Below are 18,960 nucleotides of genomic sequence, written 5' to 3'. Positions count from 1 at the left end.
AATTTCAGTTTCACAAAGCGAAGGAGGAGACTGTGACACCGAAAAGGAGAGTTTCATATATTATATTATGACTATACATGACAGATCTAACAAGTAGAACGTAAAATAAGATGGACAAAAACGTGAAAATAAAAATTTTTAAAAAAAATTGAATATACATATTTTCATTCACAATTGTAAATTTATTATTTGGTTGCATTTGGGATTGCAAAAATTCGGAGCTTTTTCAGGTGGCATGAAGGCATCCTGAGCGAGCCGCTGGTCAGTCAGTTTCTCCGCTGTAAACAGGCGGTGTTAGAGCGTCAAACTTCGGGTGGGTCCGGGAAAAACCTAGTGAAACTTCAGAAAGTGTAATGGTAAGACCATACATTTTAATTTTATGCTCAACCCATATTGCGTTCTTTACGTAAAGTGCCTGTTGTGTTTGGTCGACATCTGACAGAAAAAGTTTTACCTGAGTGACGTGACAAAGGCAACAAACTGAGGCACTTTTAAGCTAGCAGGCAGTTTCTTCTAACCTCCCTATTTCTCGTTTTGTGTAATTCATATGCGTCACGTAACCGCACCGCAAACCACATATTGCAAATTACTCGTGTTTGTGTACTCTTTTGTTGGTTTGCCTTGGCCATTTAATTCAATGAGATGTTACTTGCGTGTTTTCCCAGCTCTGAATGAAATACTTTCTTCCGGCAGCAAGGTGAGTAAAAACCGTCAACATTAATAGATGGTGTCACTGCTGGATAACTCTATCATGTCTTCAGTGGATTTTTAGTTATTTATTTATTATTTTGAGATTTCATACTAGACTCTACTGAAAGATCAGATCCCAAATGTCGCACAGCTGCCTATAAGTTAGAGCACCATGTAATTTTATGCTGTTGTATGTGAGAAGCTGCCGTTTTAGCAGAAATTTACAAACATATTTTATGTTTTCAATATTTCAGTTTCATTTATGAAATTTGACTTTTGTAAATGTACTGTGTAAAAATAATCCGTTTGCTGTAAGCTTTTTGCTTGTGTAAATTATATGTTTATGCACACACAGCGGATCAACTCACACATATAAAATGACCACCACGGAGGGCGGTTACGTACACACCTTTGGCCCAGAGCTGCCTGCCATGTTTGATGGTGTGAAGCTGGCGGCGGTGGCTACCATCCTCTATATCATTGTCCGCTGTCTGAACCTCAAGAGTCCCACTGCACCACCAGAGATCATTTACCAGGACACCCTGCTCAGTCACTACCTGCTCAAGACCTGCCCAATGCTGACCAAAGAGTGAGCAGTTTTAATATTATATTAAAAGATCTGTGATGGCACTGGGATGACTGGAATGTGGACTTAATCATGAACTCTGAATTCTTACCTTAGATACAGATGCACCATAGACTCATCAGGCATAACATTATGACCACCTGCTTAATTTTGTGTTGGTCCCCCTTTTGCTGCCAAAATAGCCCTGACCCATTGAGGCATGGAGTCCACCAGAACTCTGAAAGTGTGCTGTGGTATCTGCACCAGCAACAGATCCTTTCAGTCCCGTAAGTTTTGAGGTGGGGCCTCCATGGATCCGATTTGTTTGATTTGTGGCATTATCCTGCTAAAAGAGGCCACAGCTGTCAGGGAATACTGTTTCCACGAAAGGGTGTACTGGTAAGCAACTCACACACAGCTGGCCATCCACGTGATGTAAAAGAAAATGGGATTCATCAGACCAGACCACCTTCTTCCATTGCTCCACGGTCCAGTTCTGCTGCTCACGTGCCCATAGTTGGTGCTTTTGGCAGTGGACAGGGGTCTGACCATACAGGCCAGCCTTCACTCCCCACCTGCATCACTGAGCCATGGCTGCCCATGACTCTGTCGCTTATTCACCACCGTTACTTTCTTGGAACACTTTTGATAGATACTGACCACTGCATTCCAGGAAAACCCCACAAGAGCTGCGGTTTTGGAGAAGCGCTTACCCAGTCGTCTAGCCATCACAATAATCAAACTCGCCCAAATCCTTACCTTGGCACATTTTTCCTGCTTCTAGCACATCAACTTTGAGGACAAAATGTTCACTTACTCCCGAAGATATCCTGCTCACTAACCGGTGCCATGATAATCAGTGTTATTCACTTCACCTGTCAGTGGTCATAATGTTATGCCTGATCAGTGTATTTATAGTGTGAGCACAGTGTATGATAGACACAACATACAAAAATCTAGAAAATTTAACAACAACAGCAAAAGAATCAGAAAATAGTCATCCTGAAACTGTTCCAACTCTGTTCTAAGACGTGGTTTGCATTAAAGTTGGTCAATTCCAGATTTTGGCTTACATAGATTTGAATCCCACTCTCACAGGTCCTCAAGTCCTATGTTGAACTGACTGAACCACTGCTTGTGTGGACTTCTGAGGTCTTTATTCTGCTTTATGTGACTCATTGTAGGGGGGGTTGGAAAAAAGCTGTTATTGGCCAGAGTCTCCCAAGAAGGACTAGATTTCCTAAACACTGTAAACAGAGCCTAGAGGAGCAGCAGTCTTTTCAGATACGTTGTAAGGGAGAGATCCACTCTCTCAGCCCAGCACCCACAGAGGCAGGCTGTGGGTGCTGGGCTGAGAGAATGGATCTCTCTGAACTAGGAAACATAAGAAAACCATGCAGCGTTGTTGCATTGTAGAAGTTTAGGGGGATTTCAGCTGTTTGGAGACATAACATCCATTCACAAATGTCCTTTCATTTCTCTTACTCTGACCATAATGTGAATAAACATGCCATTTGTTCTCTGTCGGAATGAGCCAGGAATTACAATTTACGCTGAGCTGATCCATTAGTGAAACTGTAATTTTCCACATACATGGTAGGAAAAAAAGCTTCCAGTGGAGAAAAAAAAAACTTTAGAAATATTTTTTTGGAGGAAATTTACCAACCTTTCTAAGCATTTTCAATACATTTGAGTCAATATCTATCTATTGATAGAGCGACAGGCAGCAGTGGATGGATAGATATCCTCATTTATTTAGATAGGGGCCTCAAAATAAATGCCCCAATAGCAGCCATCAAGTGCTGCTAAGTGGTTGATCCATAGTATCCAGATTATATCAGAGATAGTCCACAGCTGCTTCTGCGTTGTAAAAACCTGGTATCTACATTACTTTCAGGGCTGCGTTCAACCCTGAAAGAACTTAGCAAAACATTTATTTAAACAAAAACAGTGGTGCGTTGAACATCTTGCCCTGTTATGTAAGTGTTTCACCTAGAGTGTGCACTGGCCGTGATAAAAATCTAGCTAGCGATTGGGTAACAGTTCTGACTCACTCACCAAAGATGACAAAACATACCTCACACCCCTTCCAATAATGTTGCACAACTATTCAAAGAAACATGTCATTCATTAGGAGTGTCCGTGGATGGGCTAAGCTAATGTAGCCCTGATCCACTACCCATCCTAGTGAGGTTTGGTGATTTTCTCCAAACCTCCAAGTTTACTTTCAGTTTTTTTAGGTTGTTTTTGTTTTTCTGTAAAGATTCTGTTTGCACAGTGGGTGTGCTGTTTTTTAGTACACGCTATGAAGTAAATAAAGATAAGGAAAATTCTCCGCTGTTTGTTTTTGGACAGGAAGGAGCGGTATGTTGGCCAACCGCATACCTGATGTGAACTTAATTTCTTCTAAATGTTATTTGGCTTCATATTTTTGGCACTCTTCATATTTAAGCACTCTGGAGTCATGTAATTTGAACACCTAAAAAAAAAAAGAGCACTCTCAGAGTTCAGCCTGGCTTGTCAGACTGATGATCTTCTGAAGCATCTTCCAGTTACATAATATGGGCCTTGTCCTTCTTTTCAGATACATTCCTCCCTTGCTGTGGGGGAAGAGCGGTCACATCCAGACGGTGCTCTACGGGAAGATGGGACGTGTCAAAACTCCAACGCCCTGTGGGGTTCGCATGTTCCTCCCAATGCAGGATGGTGCTACGGCTACCTTTGACCTCTTTGAAGCTATTGGAGCCCACACCACTGGAGGTCAGAGGCAAAAACTACTTTGTTCCTGTTAAACCACCAAATCAGCTGGTTTTCGGGGTATTTAATTACACAACGGCTGATGTGCTGGTACTTAAAGAGCCTCCTGATTGTTGTTTAGTTGAGGTGCTTTTATTTTAATTTCATTCCTCCTGAGTTTTATGTGCTTGTTTGGACCGAGAGAACATCAGTCTCATGTAACAAGCAGCTCCTGCTACACTTTGAGCGAGCAGCGACAACTTTAATGAACTCCCTCGAGGAACGATGCCAGCAATGTAGTTCAGCGGGGTTAAATCCGCACACACACTACAGTGCACATGACATCGACTTTTACACAAGCTCATGACTCCAATTTAAATGTAGTTGCACATCCAGACTCTTTTGTGTCTTTGTGTGGGTGCCAGATGACATTACCATGGTAATCTGTCCTGGGATTGGTAACCACAGTGAGAAGAACTACATCCGGACCTTTGTGGATTATTCCCAGCGGCAGGGTTACCGCTGTGCCGTCCTCAACCACCTGGGAGCCCTGCCTAATGTTGAGCTCACCTCGCCACGCATGTTTACATACGGTAAAAAGTTATTGCCACATTGTCTGTTTTTATGATATTTTTTAACATCACTTGGATAAAAAAAAAGAACCTTATAATGTGCAATCCTGCCAAAATCAAACTTTTGACAAATAAAACCAGATTCCCAAGAAGCATAATGTTATAAATATATATTAATCTGTCATATCGAGTATATATTACTGCTATACATTTGTAAAAGCGACTCTTTTACTTTCAGGTTGTACCTGGGAGTTCGGAGCTATGGTGGACTACATAAAACGCACTTTTCCCCAGACTCTGCTGGTGGTCGTGGGGTTCAGTCTGGGAGGAAACATTGTCTGTAAGTTCCTGGGGGAAAACCAGTCAAACCAGGACAGAGTGCTATGCTGTGTCAGCGTCTGCCAGGGTTACAGTGCCCTCAGGTTGGTAAACTGACTGAAGGATTAACACAATTAAGACTAATGGGTCATGTTGTTGTCGGCGTTGCTCTGCCGTCACGAGTGAAACTGAGGTGATCATGTTGAACTCTGATAAATACTGAAACAGTGTTTATTTACTCTGAAACACAGGAAAGAAAGGAGACTGAGAAGACTCTGTTATATCAGGACTATCAAAGCTTTGAAAAGAAAAAGAAAAAAGCTCGTGAATAAAGCATCCTAGGTACGGTTCCAGTCAGAGACTTTGTTAGAAAAGAAGACAGCACTCAGTGAAACCTAAATTGAATCTTGGGGAATTCTGCAGCAGCAAAGATGGTGATAGAAGTACAAAGTACAAAGATGGTGATAGAAGTACAAAGTACAAAGATGGTGATAGAGGTAAATTCCAAGGGGGAAAAATGTTAATAATGCCTCTTTAAGGGGAATGTCAGTAAATTTCTTAAGCAGTTTTTATCAGCTTTGACTAGTGATCTTCTACATGCAGATTTTGTGTCACAGGGACCAAAAAAATGACAGTTAATTTAGCTGTTCTTTAAATCAGGTGTCCAAATAAGTTCCTAAAGTTGTTTCCTAAAGTTGTTTCCCAATGGTTCTTGTGAGATTTGCTTCAAGAAAGTATTACATGTTCTCATGAAAGAAATAGACTAACAGCCAAACAGCCATGAAAGCAGGCAGATGAGTGATTACAGATCTTTCTTATTGAACTGAGGCATAAGCGTCATTACTGCGCTTGTAGTATATGGTCATATTAAGCGGACCCATTACATTTGTTTTGGATCGCTTGTAGGTACTGAGTGCAATATTAGGTTGTATAACTTATGGCTTTGATCATTACACAGCATTACATATCATTGAATTGATCATCTGAAAGTTTTTTTTTAAGCAGCACCATAATAGTTAAAATATAATAGAGATATGATGGATCAGACTACTGCTGTAGTGACTTTAGTTTGTAATGTGGTTCCACAGTATGTTTGTATTCATGTTCATTTGCTTGTGTGTGTTTAGGGCTCAGGAAACTTTCCTTCAGTGGGACCAGTGCCGGAGGCTCTACAACTTTATGTTGGCGGAGAATATGAAGAAGATTATTCTGTCGCACAGGTGGAGCAACACAACAGTTATTGATTAATGGTTACAGATATGTAATACTCTTAAATTTGATCAGAATGTCATTTAGTCATAAAGTACAGCAGCTTTATTCTGTTCTGTAGCTCAGACACAAGCTTGAATCTTTTCTCTGCTAATTGTTAGAGTGGCTTTTTGCAGACACAAAATTTTCTCGATTATCTCTGTCTGATAGAGAGTAGAAATTCTTAAATGTTAGCGTAATTCTGAAGAATTAGCCAGAAATTCCTAAATTTGTTATCTAAAATGTAGATCTGTGAGTAATTTGTGGAGAATCAGATGAAAAGCACTTCTCAGCCAAACGAAGACACAGTCTCCTGCTTTGGGTTTGTCTAAATGTCATGTTATTAAACAGGGACAGTTTGCTGGCCATGCAGTGCAGCAACATTGGCGATGGAGAGCTGAACAGACTGTATGCAGCCACATCTCTGATGCAGATTGATGACAGCATTATGAGGTGAAATATTCTGGGCTTTGAATATGATGGGCTGCTCTAAACTCTGTGGGCCATCTCTTTAACTATGTTATCGCATCATTTTTCACTTCAGAAAATTCCACGGTTATGAGTCAGTGAGAGAGTACTATGAGAAGGAGAGCTGTGTGCACTACATCCACAAAGTGAGTGACAAGTACCTATCCGTGTATGTAACACAGCTCAACACATCTATCCCTCTATTACTACTTCTGCAATGACTTCATGTTTGGACTGCTGTTAAATACTGTTGCTGCTATATTTATTGTTCACCTGATCTAGCATACTTGGATAGCAATCATACATAATTAAGTCCAGGTGTGGCTGAATACTACTTCTCTTATCACTGATGCAATTCTGTTATAAAAGTGTAATGGTAGACAATATAAAATGTGGGCGTAGCTTCCAGGTTTGAAAAGTGACATCAGCACAGAAGTGCCAGTGATGGTTACATCTATCTTTTGTACTGTCTGCACTAATAATGTATAAGTACGTATTCTAAAAAATTAATAAATAAACTGGACTACTCTTTTTTACAGATCACTGTCCCACTCCTCCTGCTAAACTCCTTGGATGACCCACTGGTTCATCCATCACTACTGGCTGTTGCACGCACTCTTGCAGGTTTGTGGTTTTTGTCTAAACTCCTTCTGCAGTGTGAGTCAGTGTTAGTTAAAGGTTGTCTTTGTAACAGGCTAGCTTAAAGCTGGCTGCCATGATAAGTAGCTACCAATTTGCCCACGTTAGCAGGCAAACAAGAAAGATAGCTCGTGGTATGTTTTAATTATAGATAGCTAGCAGTTTATTAGAATAGAAGAATTGAATAGTCACCTGATTCTATTCTATTCTGACAAGCTAACAAGGATTCCTCCTAATAACACCCGTAACTGTGTCTATGTTTGATATTTGATATGTATGGTTTTATCTAGTGAACGTGGTGAAGTCTTGGCCAGTGGGCGTGTTGAAGTAAAACTGGGTAGGGCATTCACAGAGCAACCTTTGTTTTAATTTTGTGGAGTTCCTCAAGCTAATTTTTTATCACTGTTGTTAACTATGTAATGTTTTCTTAGCTACCTAGCATATGTGGCTAGCTGGCTATTCAGATTTCTTCCTGCACAATGCTTGAAGAAGCCAGGTTTGTTGTGTTGTGTTGTACTGGAGGCAGGCTGTTGGCGTGTCTAACTTGATTTTAGCTAGTCATCAGTCAGTAGTTAAATTGTAACAGAGAAGAGGAAATCACTGTAGTGAACATGAACATCACAACCTGTGGATTTACATGGAACATTTGAGTCTTTAACATAGAAAACATGTTGTTGAAAGAAACTGAGAAAGTCAAGGAAAGTCTTTCTTTTTTTTTAAGTTGTTTCACACAAAGTTTAAAATATGCTTCCATACAAAACCTTTAATAACAAATATTAAAGATATTATTTCATGGCATGCAACGCAGAGGTGATGTAGAGTCTGGTGAAAATGCTGTCCTCACAGTGGTTCTAACTCAGAGCAACATGAAGTGAGTTAACACGACACTCGCAACACACTCTTAAGTGTTGATAAAGTCTTGATGCAGCTATCTGCTCAACACACCCTCCCCAGACAGTCTTGTTGAATTTTTCAGGGCCATGTGATCCACCTGAGCTGTTGGGTTATATACAGGGACCTGTGTGTGTGTCTGGCCTCAATCTGCTGCCTTGTCTTGCCTCACATGGGAGATCCTCGTTTTGTAAAAGTCTTTGTATTCATGTAAAGTTTTTACGCTTCAAGTAGTCATGAATTCTATTTCTTTACATTTTTGTCTACTTTTCTACTGGTTCTGTATCAAGATTCAAGTTATAATCTGTGCAGTCAGTTTCTTTTGAAAAACATGATCATCTTCATGGTTGGATATTTAGACTCGTCACAGCTTTGGCGTCATTTAGCTTCTTAAAAATTGGTCTTTGACAGGAACAGATTTTTGGTGAACTGAAACTTTATACTTCTCTCTTCCTAACTGTCTTCCCCTTTTAGAGAAAATGCCAAATGTGGTATTTGCCCTGACTCAACATGGGGGCCACATGGGCTTTTTCGAGGGAGCTGTGCTGTTCCCTCAGCCCCTCACCTGGATGGACAAGGTCATAGTGGAGTACACCAACGCCGTCTGCCGCTGGGAGAAGAAGCAGTCGGTCTGTCAGAGTAGCAGCGAGTAGGACATGAACTTTTTGTATGGAAGCACACAATACCACTCTGCGCGTTGCACGTACATACAAGTCCAGAGACAAACGCACAAAGACAGCTTGCTGTACCTGCTCAGCTTCAGCACTTTTGGCCTTACAGCTACATGATTCTGGAACTTGTAGATGATTAGACAAGGCAGCCTGAGTGGAAGTGGTTAAACCAGATTAGAAATAAAAACCTACAGAGGTGATTGCACAGGTGAGTGTAATGTGATCCCAAGCAGAAGTGTTCCTTCTGCTTTTGTTCTTTTTATCTTTCAGGTTAACAATAGTTTGCCCTCTGCTGGTTTTTGGCAGGTACTTCTTTCTTTATTCTCTGAAGCAGGGTGTATAATTTGAATTCTGCCATAAGAAGGAAAAAAAGGTGGACTTTTTTTCAAGTTTTGCTTATTGATCAGATATACAGGCCAGTGAATACTGAAATAGAAATAGAATTTCAGATATGTCCACTAACCTGCAACAAATAATATTTTAATGATGTTTTGGTTCTGTCCTGTTCTGAAGTCCTTTAATTTAAATAAGTGCATTTTCACTAAGAGGATGTTGCTTTTTATTGAAGAAAAACATCTGATAGGAATGTGATTTACTCTCTCAAATCAGGTAATGTTTTACAGATATTTTTTTGGTAGGTTTTCATGCTCAATTTTCTCCAGTGGACTATCAGTCTGCATTTAGGGCAGACAAAAACAGACCCAACTGAACATTTCTAGTTTGTTGAAACATGTACTTGTAGTTCCAACCATTCCATGAATCAATCAATTTACTGTAAAGCCTCCTGGTGTAGAACTCTGGTTACCCAAAACTTATAAATAACTAATAATTCCCAGTGTAGAAATAATTTAACTAGAAGTGACAGGTGTGGTGGTATAAACAGCTGTTTACGGTATGCTTCGAAGGTGATAACATTTTGAATGTGTATCTTCTTGGTCACAATTATGTTTCAAATACCAGGCGTGGCTTCAGTTTAAACACTGTAGTGGTTTAATATTAAACTTTAGCATCAATTACTTTTTGGGGGAGGATGTTGTTGTTGCTCATAGCTGTTCATTGCTGCCTACTGGATGGTGGTGTTTGCAACATAAAAGGTGAAAACATTAAGAGTATCGCTCTATTGAAGATGATTAGTGTCACTGACAAAAAAGGAGAGGGGGGTGGATTTTTCTATTTTCTATTTTCAGAATTGTGAAAAAAAAGTCAGAATTCTTGAACCCCCCCTTTTTTTTTTTTTGTATACATTTTTCCCCAGGGCCCTAATCCTCTTTTGTAATGCTCTGTGGTGAGTCATGGTACTGTAAATTTCCACCAGAATGATGTGATTTCAAAGGTTTCAAACACCAGCTAAGCTGGCGAGGGCACAAATGCAATGTTTTTGCTGTTTTGGTTTGTTTGTTTTTAATATTCTGAGCTCTTATTATCATGTTAAGGACTTTTGAGATTGGTCAGTTTCCTGTGAGTTACATTCTCAGTGGACTCCACCCAGTCTATGTAGCCTCCAAATTGTGCAACTTATATCTGCTCTGCAGAAGTCAAATGTCATGCAACAGCACCACAAACATGTCCTGACTTTTTCACTGTTTGCTCGCACTTTATTGTCTTCAATGCACTATGTAGAGTCATTGACTATTAAAAGTAAATGAACACATTTTTATTGGTGTGATATTATAAATTAAGACGTTTCAATTGTCTTTTCTCACAATCATTTTCTGATGGGGTATTGTGCATAGTGTAAAACATTACTCTAACTTGTTCCTGGATGAATGAGTTTTTTCAAGTTACTTGACAAGATTTTTCTTTTTAGTCTCATTTCCCATAACAGGGGCTTGTCTGCATTCTTGAATTTATGATTATGATGTATAAAATGAAGGTAAATGTGGGTGTTTTCATGGTGCAGCCTGACTGTTTATAAGTGATTTTCACATCAACAAAGTCACATCACTTTGCATTTATTAACAGTTTATTGTACATGTATTGACATTGTTATTGGTGCACCGGGTAGCACAATGGGTCAAACTTTATTATACCATACTGAAGAAGTCTTTAAAAAAAAAAAAGAAAAGCAGGAAAGAGAGGCACTTGTTGGAATACCAGCCTTGTGCAAGAAGATGATGAGGGGTAAGAGGTTGGGTCCTGAGAAAGCTGGGGCCTGCCAGTAATAAACCATCTGTGTGGGTGAATTTAAGTCCAGGGAAAGCACAGTTTGACAAAACGGAGACATAACGTGGTGTTTAGAGCTGGTCAGGATTGGCTGTGTTTTTGCGTAATGGAAAAACACTGTCTATGTGATGAGACAGTCACATATATGACTTTGATTTTTTTGTTTTGTATTTGGTCCGTTAATCATAAGCTTCTGCACACTTCACACCAGTACCAAACCATGCTTCATTTTTTTTTTTTTTTAAGATTGACAACTGCCTCCAAGGCAGCCAGTCATTCAGTCCATGTACTTGGGTTTGGAATGAAAACTAAAAGTGATTGTCACAGCTAATCCACCACTGTGTACATTTACTTATCTGCATTTATTTATTTGTTGGTTATGGTTCTAGTGATAAAAAAGAGAACCCTGTGACAAGATTGATGCTAATTGGACTAAAATGTATCTTAATTGCACCAACGAAAAAAACAGTCCTGGCCTGAGCGAGACAATTTGGACTGGACTGTTTATTCTGCTAAAAAAAATACAGAATTGGCAAAAAGTAAATAAATACAAACACTAAAATGTTCACTGTAATGAGTTAGAAGTAAGTTTTACTTATCATAGGACTGACTTTTAAAGAAAGATAAGCAAATACATGAAGTGTATGCACTCTGTAGTTATTTGGAACATGTATGGCACTTTTGATGGTCATCAACTAGAAAATTCAAACTATACGGTGTCACCTGAATGGCTTGTCTAGTTTTTGTCTTGAATGTGCTTTACCAGGACCTCTGCAGTACAATATCATTTTACCTTCTAACAGTGTCACGACTTTCATTCATAACTTTAGTTCCTACAACCACACAGCTAGATTGGGCGTTGATTCTTCACAGTCTATAGGGTTTATAATATGTAAAGGCTCTCAACCTCATTGGCAAAGGGACTGAGGATGTCTAGTCAAACAGCTTGGCTGCTGTGGCCTTGCCGTCGTACTTGGGACCTTTTCCGTCAAACTCGGCAGGGAGAATTTCGGCATCAAACTCCTTGTAGTAATTTTCCAACTCGTCTCCGTGCACGAACACCTAAAACAAACATCCGCAGCTGTTAGAGATGCTTAAAAGTGTGTGCTATCCTTCAGCAGCCAAATGTCAAAGTCATAAATTAATTTAATATCCTTGTATCTAATATCCTGACAGACTCCAACGTATTGCTTAAGCGCACCATAAAACCAATTTTTAGAGTGGCATTATGGTTATTAGATTCAGCTCTGTTAATCAGTGTGAAACCCACATCAAAATCCTTTCAGAAGCAAATTGAAGGATCCAGACCAACACATTATTGAATTAATACAGTGGTACTTGACTGTCGAGTATGTATGAAAGTCTTGTTTTATTAGAAAAAATGCAAAACTGTTTTTGCTACTTTTTGCCAAGCAGGTTCATGTCAAGTCAGATGCTGTCACGTTGCATATTACAGCTCTCCTGCACTCAAACTAAAATATAAATGATATCTTGGGCTTTGCTGATGATAGGTTTATATATCAGAGACTTCAGTGGCAACTGTGGTCACAGTTTGCATTGCAAACCCCCTTAATGTCTGCCATTAATGCTCTCTACAAGGACTAAAACCAGTCTACGTTGTCATTGAATCTGATTCATTTGACTCACTCTCTCCAGCAGCTTGCTCTTCATGAGAGGTTTGACCACATTATAGGTGGTAGTGAAGTACCAGGGCTGGTGGATGAAGTGCACAGCTTTGAAACGGGCAGGGAATGAGTCCTGGTGGAACACAAAGAGCAAGATGAAGGGCAAGGAATCTAAAAATCCCATCATAAATGAATGACAAGTCAAAGTGTTGAAACTTTGTTTGACTACTCTATTGTACAATGGTTTTTGAGCTTCTCCTCTAAAGTAATTCAACCAAAATAATGGATTTTTTTCCCCCCACCTGTAACATATCCACCATCTTTTTGAGCTCAGTGGGTTTGATTCCTGATGCCTGCTGCATGGTGAAGCCCTTGAAGTTTTCAATGATACAGAATCCATTGATTTGAGTTTCCTCGTTCTCTAGAAGCTTCTCAAGGATCACACAGTAGGCGCGCAGGATCTGAATACAAACAGACAAACATGTTTTATATTTATAGTATCTTCTAGTAAGCTCCTGTCAGAGATGGGACAAAAATACATAAGCTTCCTGTGTAATAAAAAAAAAAAAAAGAGTCACCATACCTCATCAAAGGTGATCTCCTCGTAGTCCCAGTTCTCGATGTTGAAAAGCAGGACCACACGACCGTATTTGTCTCTGCTATGCAGGATGCCGGGGTAGCCGGCCTCGATGGTGCTGCGCACGGCCTCAGGGGTCAGGTTCTCAAACAGCTCGGGGTAATCCTTCCTAAAACGCACATAACCTGAGTAGAAGCACGGGAAGCCTATTAGATTTCATTTCATCTTTGAAAAATGCTTTTTTTAACTACAGGTGGTAGATTTTTTTTTTTTTTAACCTGGATCCTTATGATAAAATCATATGTTTGTGAGGCTACATGACTTTTCAGAATTGATACCATAATGACACTTAGATGCACAGAGGAAGAAATGATATGCATGTATTTAGATCTGCCACTTTCAGCCGCTCATTTTAAACATTTTACCCTTCATAAGGTCGAAAGCCCTGGCCACGTCGTACTTCCTGGCACGAATGAAGCGGGTCAGCATGTTGTCTGGTTTCTCCCCGAAGGTGTCCTGCACCCCCTTGGCCAGATCATCACCACCTTCTGCCTTCTCCTTAATAATTGCTCGCAACTCCTTCACTGCTGACACCCGCCTCTCATCGGTCTCATTCAGCTCATCCTTGGCCTGCAGAGAGGAGCCAGTCCAGGCAGTTAGTTCACAGATTATATTTGAGTGGTCCTGGTTTTAGTTGTGTACTGTATAAGGGTTTATTTTCATAAATATGGTCGATGTTTCATTTCACTTATGCCCTTAAAGTTGGTCGTACTAATCAAACTATTGTGTTCTACCAGATACAGGGTGATAATTTAGGAAGGGTAGTGGTCTAACCACAATTAAGAATGACAAGCCAGCTTTAAAGTCACTGCTTCCAATTTGTAACTTAAGACAAACAATTGGAGGGCTACAATCCCAAGTTTTACATTTCTGGTGCCACCTATTGTTGTGAAAGGGTATTGCACATCCTAATGAAGCCTTAATGTCTTTTCCCAATTTGGAACACCAATACAATAGATGTACCTTCAAAAAACTGGACATTGTTAATAAGTAAACCATTGAAAGTTGTATATTCTCAAACCTTAATTTTATTTATGAAAACAAACTTCAATTTAGAGTCATTTATCTAGCGCAATATGGGGTAAAGACTCTACAATAATAGAGGGAGAATGCCAACAATCAGATGACTCCCTATGAGCTAGCATTAGGCGACAGTGGGAAGGAAAAACTCCCTTTTAACAAGAGGAAACCTGGCGGTTTTACTGGGGTTGTACTGGCATTGCATTGCAATTTCTTTGCTTGTTAAAGAGTTTTTTCTCCTGATGTGACTCTGGAATAAGATCAAGATTCATCAAAGGTTTCTTTGATCACCTTCTGGATAGTGTGGTCTGGCACGTTGGTGCAGGGTCCAAAAACTGGTCCGTGGTCCTTAACGGTCAGACGCTCCAGCTTGGCCCTGAGCGCCTGCTCCTCCTCTGACACCATACGGTAAGTTCCGCTCTGAGGACAGAAGATATTATTACAGCTTGTCATGGTTGCTTATAAATGTTTATTTATAGTGAGAAAATCTATTGGTCCAGTAATCTCAAATTCCTCAAAAACATTTAAAGACACTTAATCTGTCACAAACTATGCATTTAAATGTGAATGAAATGGACCCAAAGACACATTATTTTTCTTGCGTGATGGATTTTTTTCAGTACAGGTTTAAATTCATTCAGGGAAACACAAATGGAGTAGTAAATTTACAATCAAACGAGCTCCCAAAGTCAAACTTCCAGTCTGGATTCGGGAGACAGACATGTTGTCTTCTTTTAAGATTAGGCTTAAAATGGGTCTTTTTGATAAAGCATATAGTTGGGACTGGATCAAGTGACCCTGAATCCTCCCTTAGTTTCTTAGTTATGCAACAATAGGTGCACATGATGCACAAAGTGTTTCTTTTTTATTCACTTCTTTAAACTCACTATGTGTTCATGTTTATACACAACTTTGCATTTAATCTTACTTCTTAGCCTGCACCTACCCACTCGAACTCTGCGCTCCTCCAGTCAGATGCTTTTATTAGTTCCACGCTCCCAGTTCAAATCTAAAGGTGACAGGGCTTTCTCCATTGCCCTTGACTAATCATTAGCTATTATTAATCTCTGGCTCTCTTCCACAGTGTGTCTTTTGTCCTGTTTTCCTGCCCTCACCCACCACCCTCACTGAGCATGGTTCTGCTGGAGGTTTCTTCCTGTTAAAAGGGAGTTTTTCCTTCACACTTTTGCCAAGTGCTTGCTCATAAGGGTGGCCTGGTTGTTTTCTCTGTATTATTGTACGGTCCTTGCCTTACAATATACAAAGTGCCTTGAGGCAAATGTTGTTGTGATTTGGAACTAATTGAACTGAAGGGCAGTGGGTGGCGCAGTGGTTAATGCTGTTGCCTCACAGCAAGGTGGTCCTGAGTTTGACTCCACCATCTTGCCGAAGTCTTTCTGTGTAGAGTTTGCATGCTCTCCCTGTGTTTGGGTGGGTTGTCTCAGGCCTCCTCCCACAGTCCAAAGACATATGGTGGGACTTCAGGTTAATTGATGATTCTAAACTGGCCATGGGTCTGAGTGTGAATGGGTGGCTGTTTCTCCGTGTTATCCCTGTGACAGACTGGCGATATGTCCAGGGTGTACCCTGCCTCTCACCCTATGATTGCTGTGATAGGCTCCACCACTCTACACCCCCAACACCACCACCCCACCCCACTGCAAAATAAGGATAAGTGGAACTGATCTCAATTCAAAGCTACTCTAGTTGTGGTCAAGAAATGAATATGGAACTGAGCATGCTATATCCACTTTAGTAAAGATTAAATGCTTTAAACCAACAGACAAAGTTGTGGTTTTGAACACAAACCCCAGTAGGCCCTGTTCAGAGCAAACATTTTATCATAGTAAGAAGGCACAGGTATGATTACCATCATTAAAAATGGATGCATTCCACTTAGGTGTGCCATTTCCAGGACCTTGACATTATGGATGTTCACTGGCTTAGTGGCACAGGTGAATGAAGCACATTCATTTTTAATGGCAGCAGTGTCACCTGTCAAAATTGCTGTAATGAGGGAGACTAACTAAAGATGTTGCAGTTTGTTATAATGGCTGATGGAAAACAGTTTCCCTGTGAGCACAAAGATGTTTATGTTTCACGTGTCTGCAGGAAAACTTTTAAGTTGCGCAGCACTTTGGATAAAAGCCGAGTACCTCGTCATGTCAATTTAATTCTCTCACAAGACTGGGTTTTGCTGTGCGAGCTTTAAAACACGTCTAATCCACGTGAGACAGGATGCCTGTCCACCAGTGTTGCAGGTCCGCAATCAATAGACTTCAGTGTTTTGGTTAATCTCCCTCACATGAGTCCTGCAAAGCCTGTAAATACATGGTGAGGACCACTACTCGACCTGAAGCAGGGATCAGAGATTAGCAGCTAAAGCAACTGTGGCTATCGCTGGTGTCTGTAACAATGGGCCTTGGGGAAGTTTTGAGCTGCAGCTGAATCCAACTGAGATGGAGAATAGATGTTTGTCCTTATGAATGCTGTCCTGTTTGTCTGTTTAAGAGTGTAAAAGTGGAGATACTCACGACTACAGCCATGTCTTCTCTTTAAAAATGTCCTTGTCCTGTCTGGAAGAAAAGAAGAGGTAACTTGTGATTCTTATGAATCCCACTTAAATCTTAAAAACTGACACACTGTAGTCCATCTAAATCCCCTTTTATCCCATCCTCTCTGCTCTCACACGGTACCTTTTTGGCTATATTTAGCTTTTGCCAATCCTGGGTGACTTATCAGGAGAGTTAAGCTTGACAGCCTTTTAGTTTCATAATCATCAGGCTCACAGTGGGTGTCGATGGGCAAAATGTTAAATATAGAGCAAGAAAATCTTTAATTGTGTGCATACATATAGGCATACATACAGTATAATAAAGCATGCAACCACTTGATGAAAGAGATTTGAACAAAAGTTGAATAGCTAACCTAGTTGCGGTCAGTTATTTACTTAAAAGAAAATTAAAGTGCGGTCTAATAGTCTATTAAGCATTTATAAAATAGATTCATAAAGACCAGCAACATCCATATATCTTTGTAATACTATGCTACACGTTGTTGAGTAGAGACTTCAGCCCAAAGCTGTGGTATCACAAGTGCTTGCATTTTTATGACTCTCGGTCTCAGTGGAAACGCCTCAAACCTAACCAATGTCAGCCCCATGATGCACCCACTGCACAAGATTTGAGCTGGAATGATCTGCTTTTAGATACCTCGAGATAAAAGAGAAACAAGGCAGCAAAACATCCATACTTTCATCCTACTACATAAGACCAAGTCTGTAAAGCTGAGCCAAATCCTCTGCCTGGTAACAACAGGAGTTAAGGAACTGAATACAACTGGAAGCATCACCGGAGCAGAGAAGGCCGATTCCTACCTGAGGCAGACGTGAAGTTGCTGGCAGGGAGTCACAGGGGTCTGTGCTGAGAGGTGTCGATGGGACCTATGATTTGTAGTGTTGGGATTAGTGGCGTCACAGCAGATTACGCCCAACAGGCTCCTTTTTCTTTTCAATCAGTATAAAAGAGGCAGTGAGTGTGGAAAAAGGGGGGGAGGACAGGGTAGCTGTGATAGTGATGCTTTTTTAACCAATGGTGGACGGGCTCTAGTGATGAAATGCAGGGCCAGGATGATGTAATGTTAAGTGTACCCTTCAGTTCAGAAGTGATTTAAGGAGAAGAAGGATTTGATTGCATTCCGAGGAGACTTGAACGGAGTGAACAGTGACCATTGTGAGTGCTGAGTCCCCAGGATGAACACACTGTGTTCAAATGCTCTGGTTCACATTTGGAGGTATAATTGAGAAGACGTGGTTAGTCTGGTTCTGTCATATCGCTAACTAAAGAACCAGCAATATTATCTTAAAGGGAATGCTGAAGGGATTAATCAGTTTATCAATTAAATTTTTACAGCTTTATTAGGACATTTCTTTACATGGCAAACTTAAATTGCATAACTTATCACATTTCATGCAAGTTGTTGGGGTCGAGCAGAAACCCAGAGAGCTGAAAAATTACGCCACCGCAAAAGTGCAACTAAATAACAATTTCTCTGTTCAGCTGATACTGAAGAAGTCCCTTGGATGAGTATAAAACGTTTCTCCCACTGAAAACGCAACATCCAAATGAACAGAATCAACTTTTTGGGATTTCTTTGGAAAGATCCACTACAAACCCCCGTAAACCCATGACACCTTAGAATATGGGGCTCCATGGTGCTAATGACATTTAACTTGTCTTTATTTAAAAATCAAGGTGTTACTTTCAATTGAACTCATACCAAAACCTAAAGAACTCTTAAAGGCCTTCAGACAAAAAAATTTCATGTCCATGAGTTAGTAAAAAATTTTTTTAACTACTATAAGAAAGATCATCTACAAGAGGTTTATCTTGCTGCCTGCAGTTTGATTTCCCATCCCAGTAATTTTATCCCTAAGTGCAGATCGTCTGATGGAAAACAGTCTCCAAGAACCCCAAAATTTACTCAGGGTACCTGCAGGTAACTATTACAACTGTTGGTCTCAAAGTACATGTGTTCACGATCAGAGACTGCAAAGTTTGAGGTGCATTATAGGTGTGCCAAGCAAAAACCTTTCTTGTACCAAAACACACTTTTCCACTAAACATACTGTACGTGCAAAGAATACACATTTTGGAAAATAATGTGATGTAGAAATAGTAATGGATGGCAGTGGAAATATTGTGTCTCTAGTTGTTTC

General features: G+C 40.2%; 2 protein-coding genes across 2 annotated transcripts; one reads left to right on the top strand and one right to left on the bottom strand.

Moving 5' to 3' along the window:
• The first annotated feature begins 265 nt into the window (after positions 1-265).
• LOC134631151 (monoacylglycerol lipase ABHD2-like) lies at positions 266-10,863 on the top strand. The gene is made up of 11 exons (XM_063479181.1): positions 266-356; positions 666-697; positions 1,046-1,279; positions 3,840-4,015; positions 4,417-4,584; positions 4,802-4,985; positions 6,009-6,101; positions 6,481-6,582; positions 6,674-6,743; positions 7,137-7,221; positions 8,602-10,863. The coding sequence occupies exons 2-11, from the start codon at positions 672-674 to the stop codon at positions 8,778-8,780; spliced, it is 1,317 nt and encodes a 438-aa protein (XP_063335251.1). The 5' UTR covers positions 266-356; positions 666-671; the 3' UTR covers positions 8,781-10,863.
• On the bottom strand, positions 10,744-17,704 carry rlbp1b (retinaldehyde binding protein 1b). The gene is made up of 8 exons (XM_063479183.1): positions 17,620-17,704; positions 16,778-16,819; positions 14,535-14,663; positions 13,589-13,793; positions 13,170-13,348; positions 12,889-13,047; positions 12,609-12,719; positions 10,744-12,023 (listed from the first exon to the last, which is right to left on the bottom strand). Exons 2-8 carry the CDS (start codon positions 16,787-16,789, stop codon positions 11,895-11,897), a joined length of 924 nt encoding a protein of 307 aa, XP_063335253.1. The 5' UTR covers positions 16,790-16,819; positions 17,620-17,704; the 3' UTR covers positions 10,744-11,894.
• Between the last annotated feature and the right edge of the window lie 1,256 nt (positions 17,705-18,960).

The sequence above is a fragment of the Pelmatolapia mariae genome, linkage group LG7, assembly GCF_036321145.2.
Source record: "Pelmatolapia mariae isolate MD_Pm_ZW linkage group LG7, Pm_UMD_F_2, whole genome shotgun sequence".
NCBI classification, from domain to species: Eukaryota; Metazoa; Chordata; class Actinopteri; order Cichliformes; family Cichlidae; genus Pelmatolapia; species Pelmatolapia mariae.
Note: the sequence above shows the minus strand (reverse complement) of the source record. Positions and strands in the feature narration are given on the sequence as shown.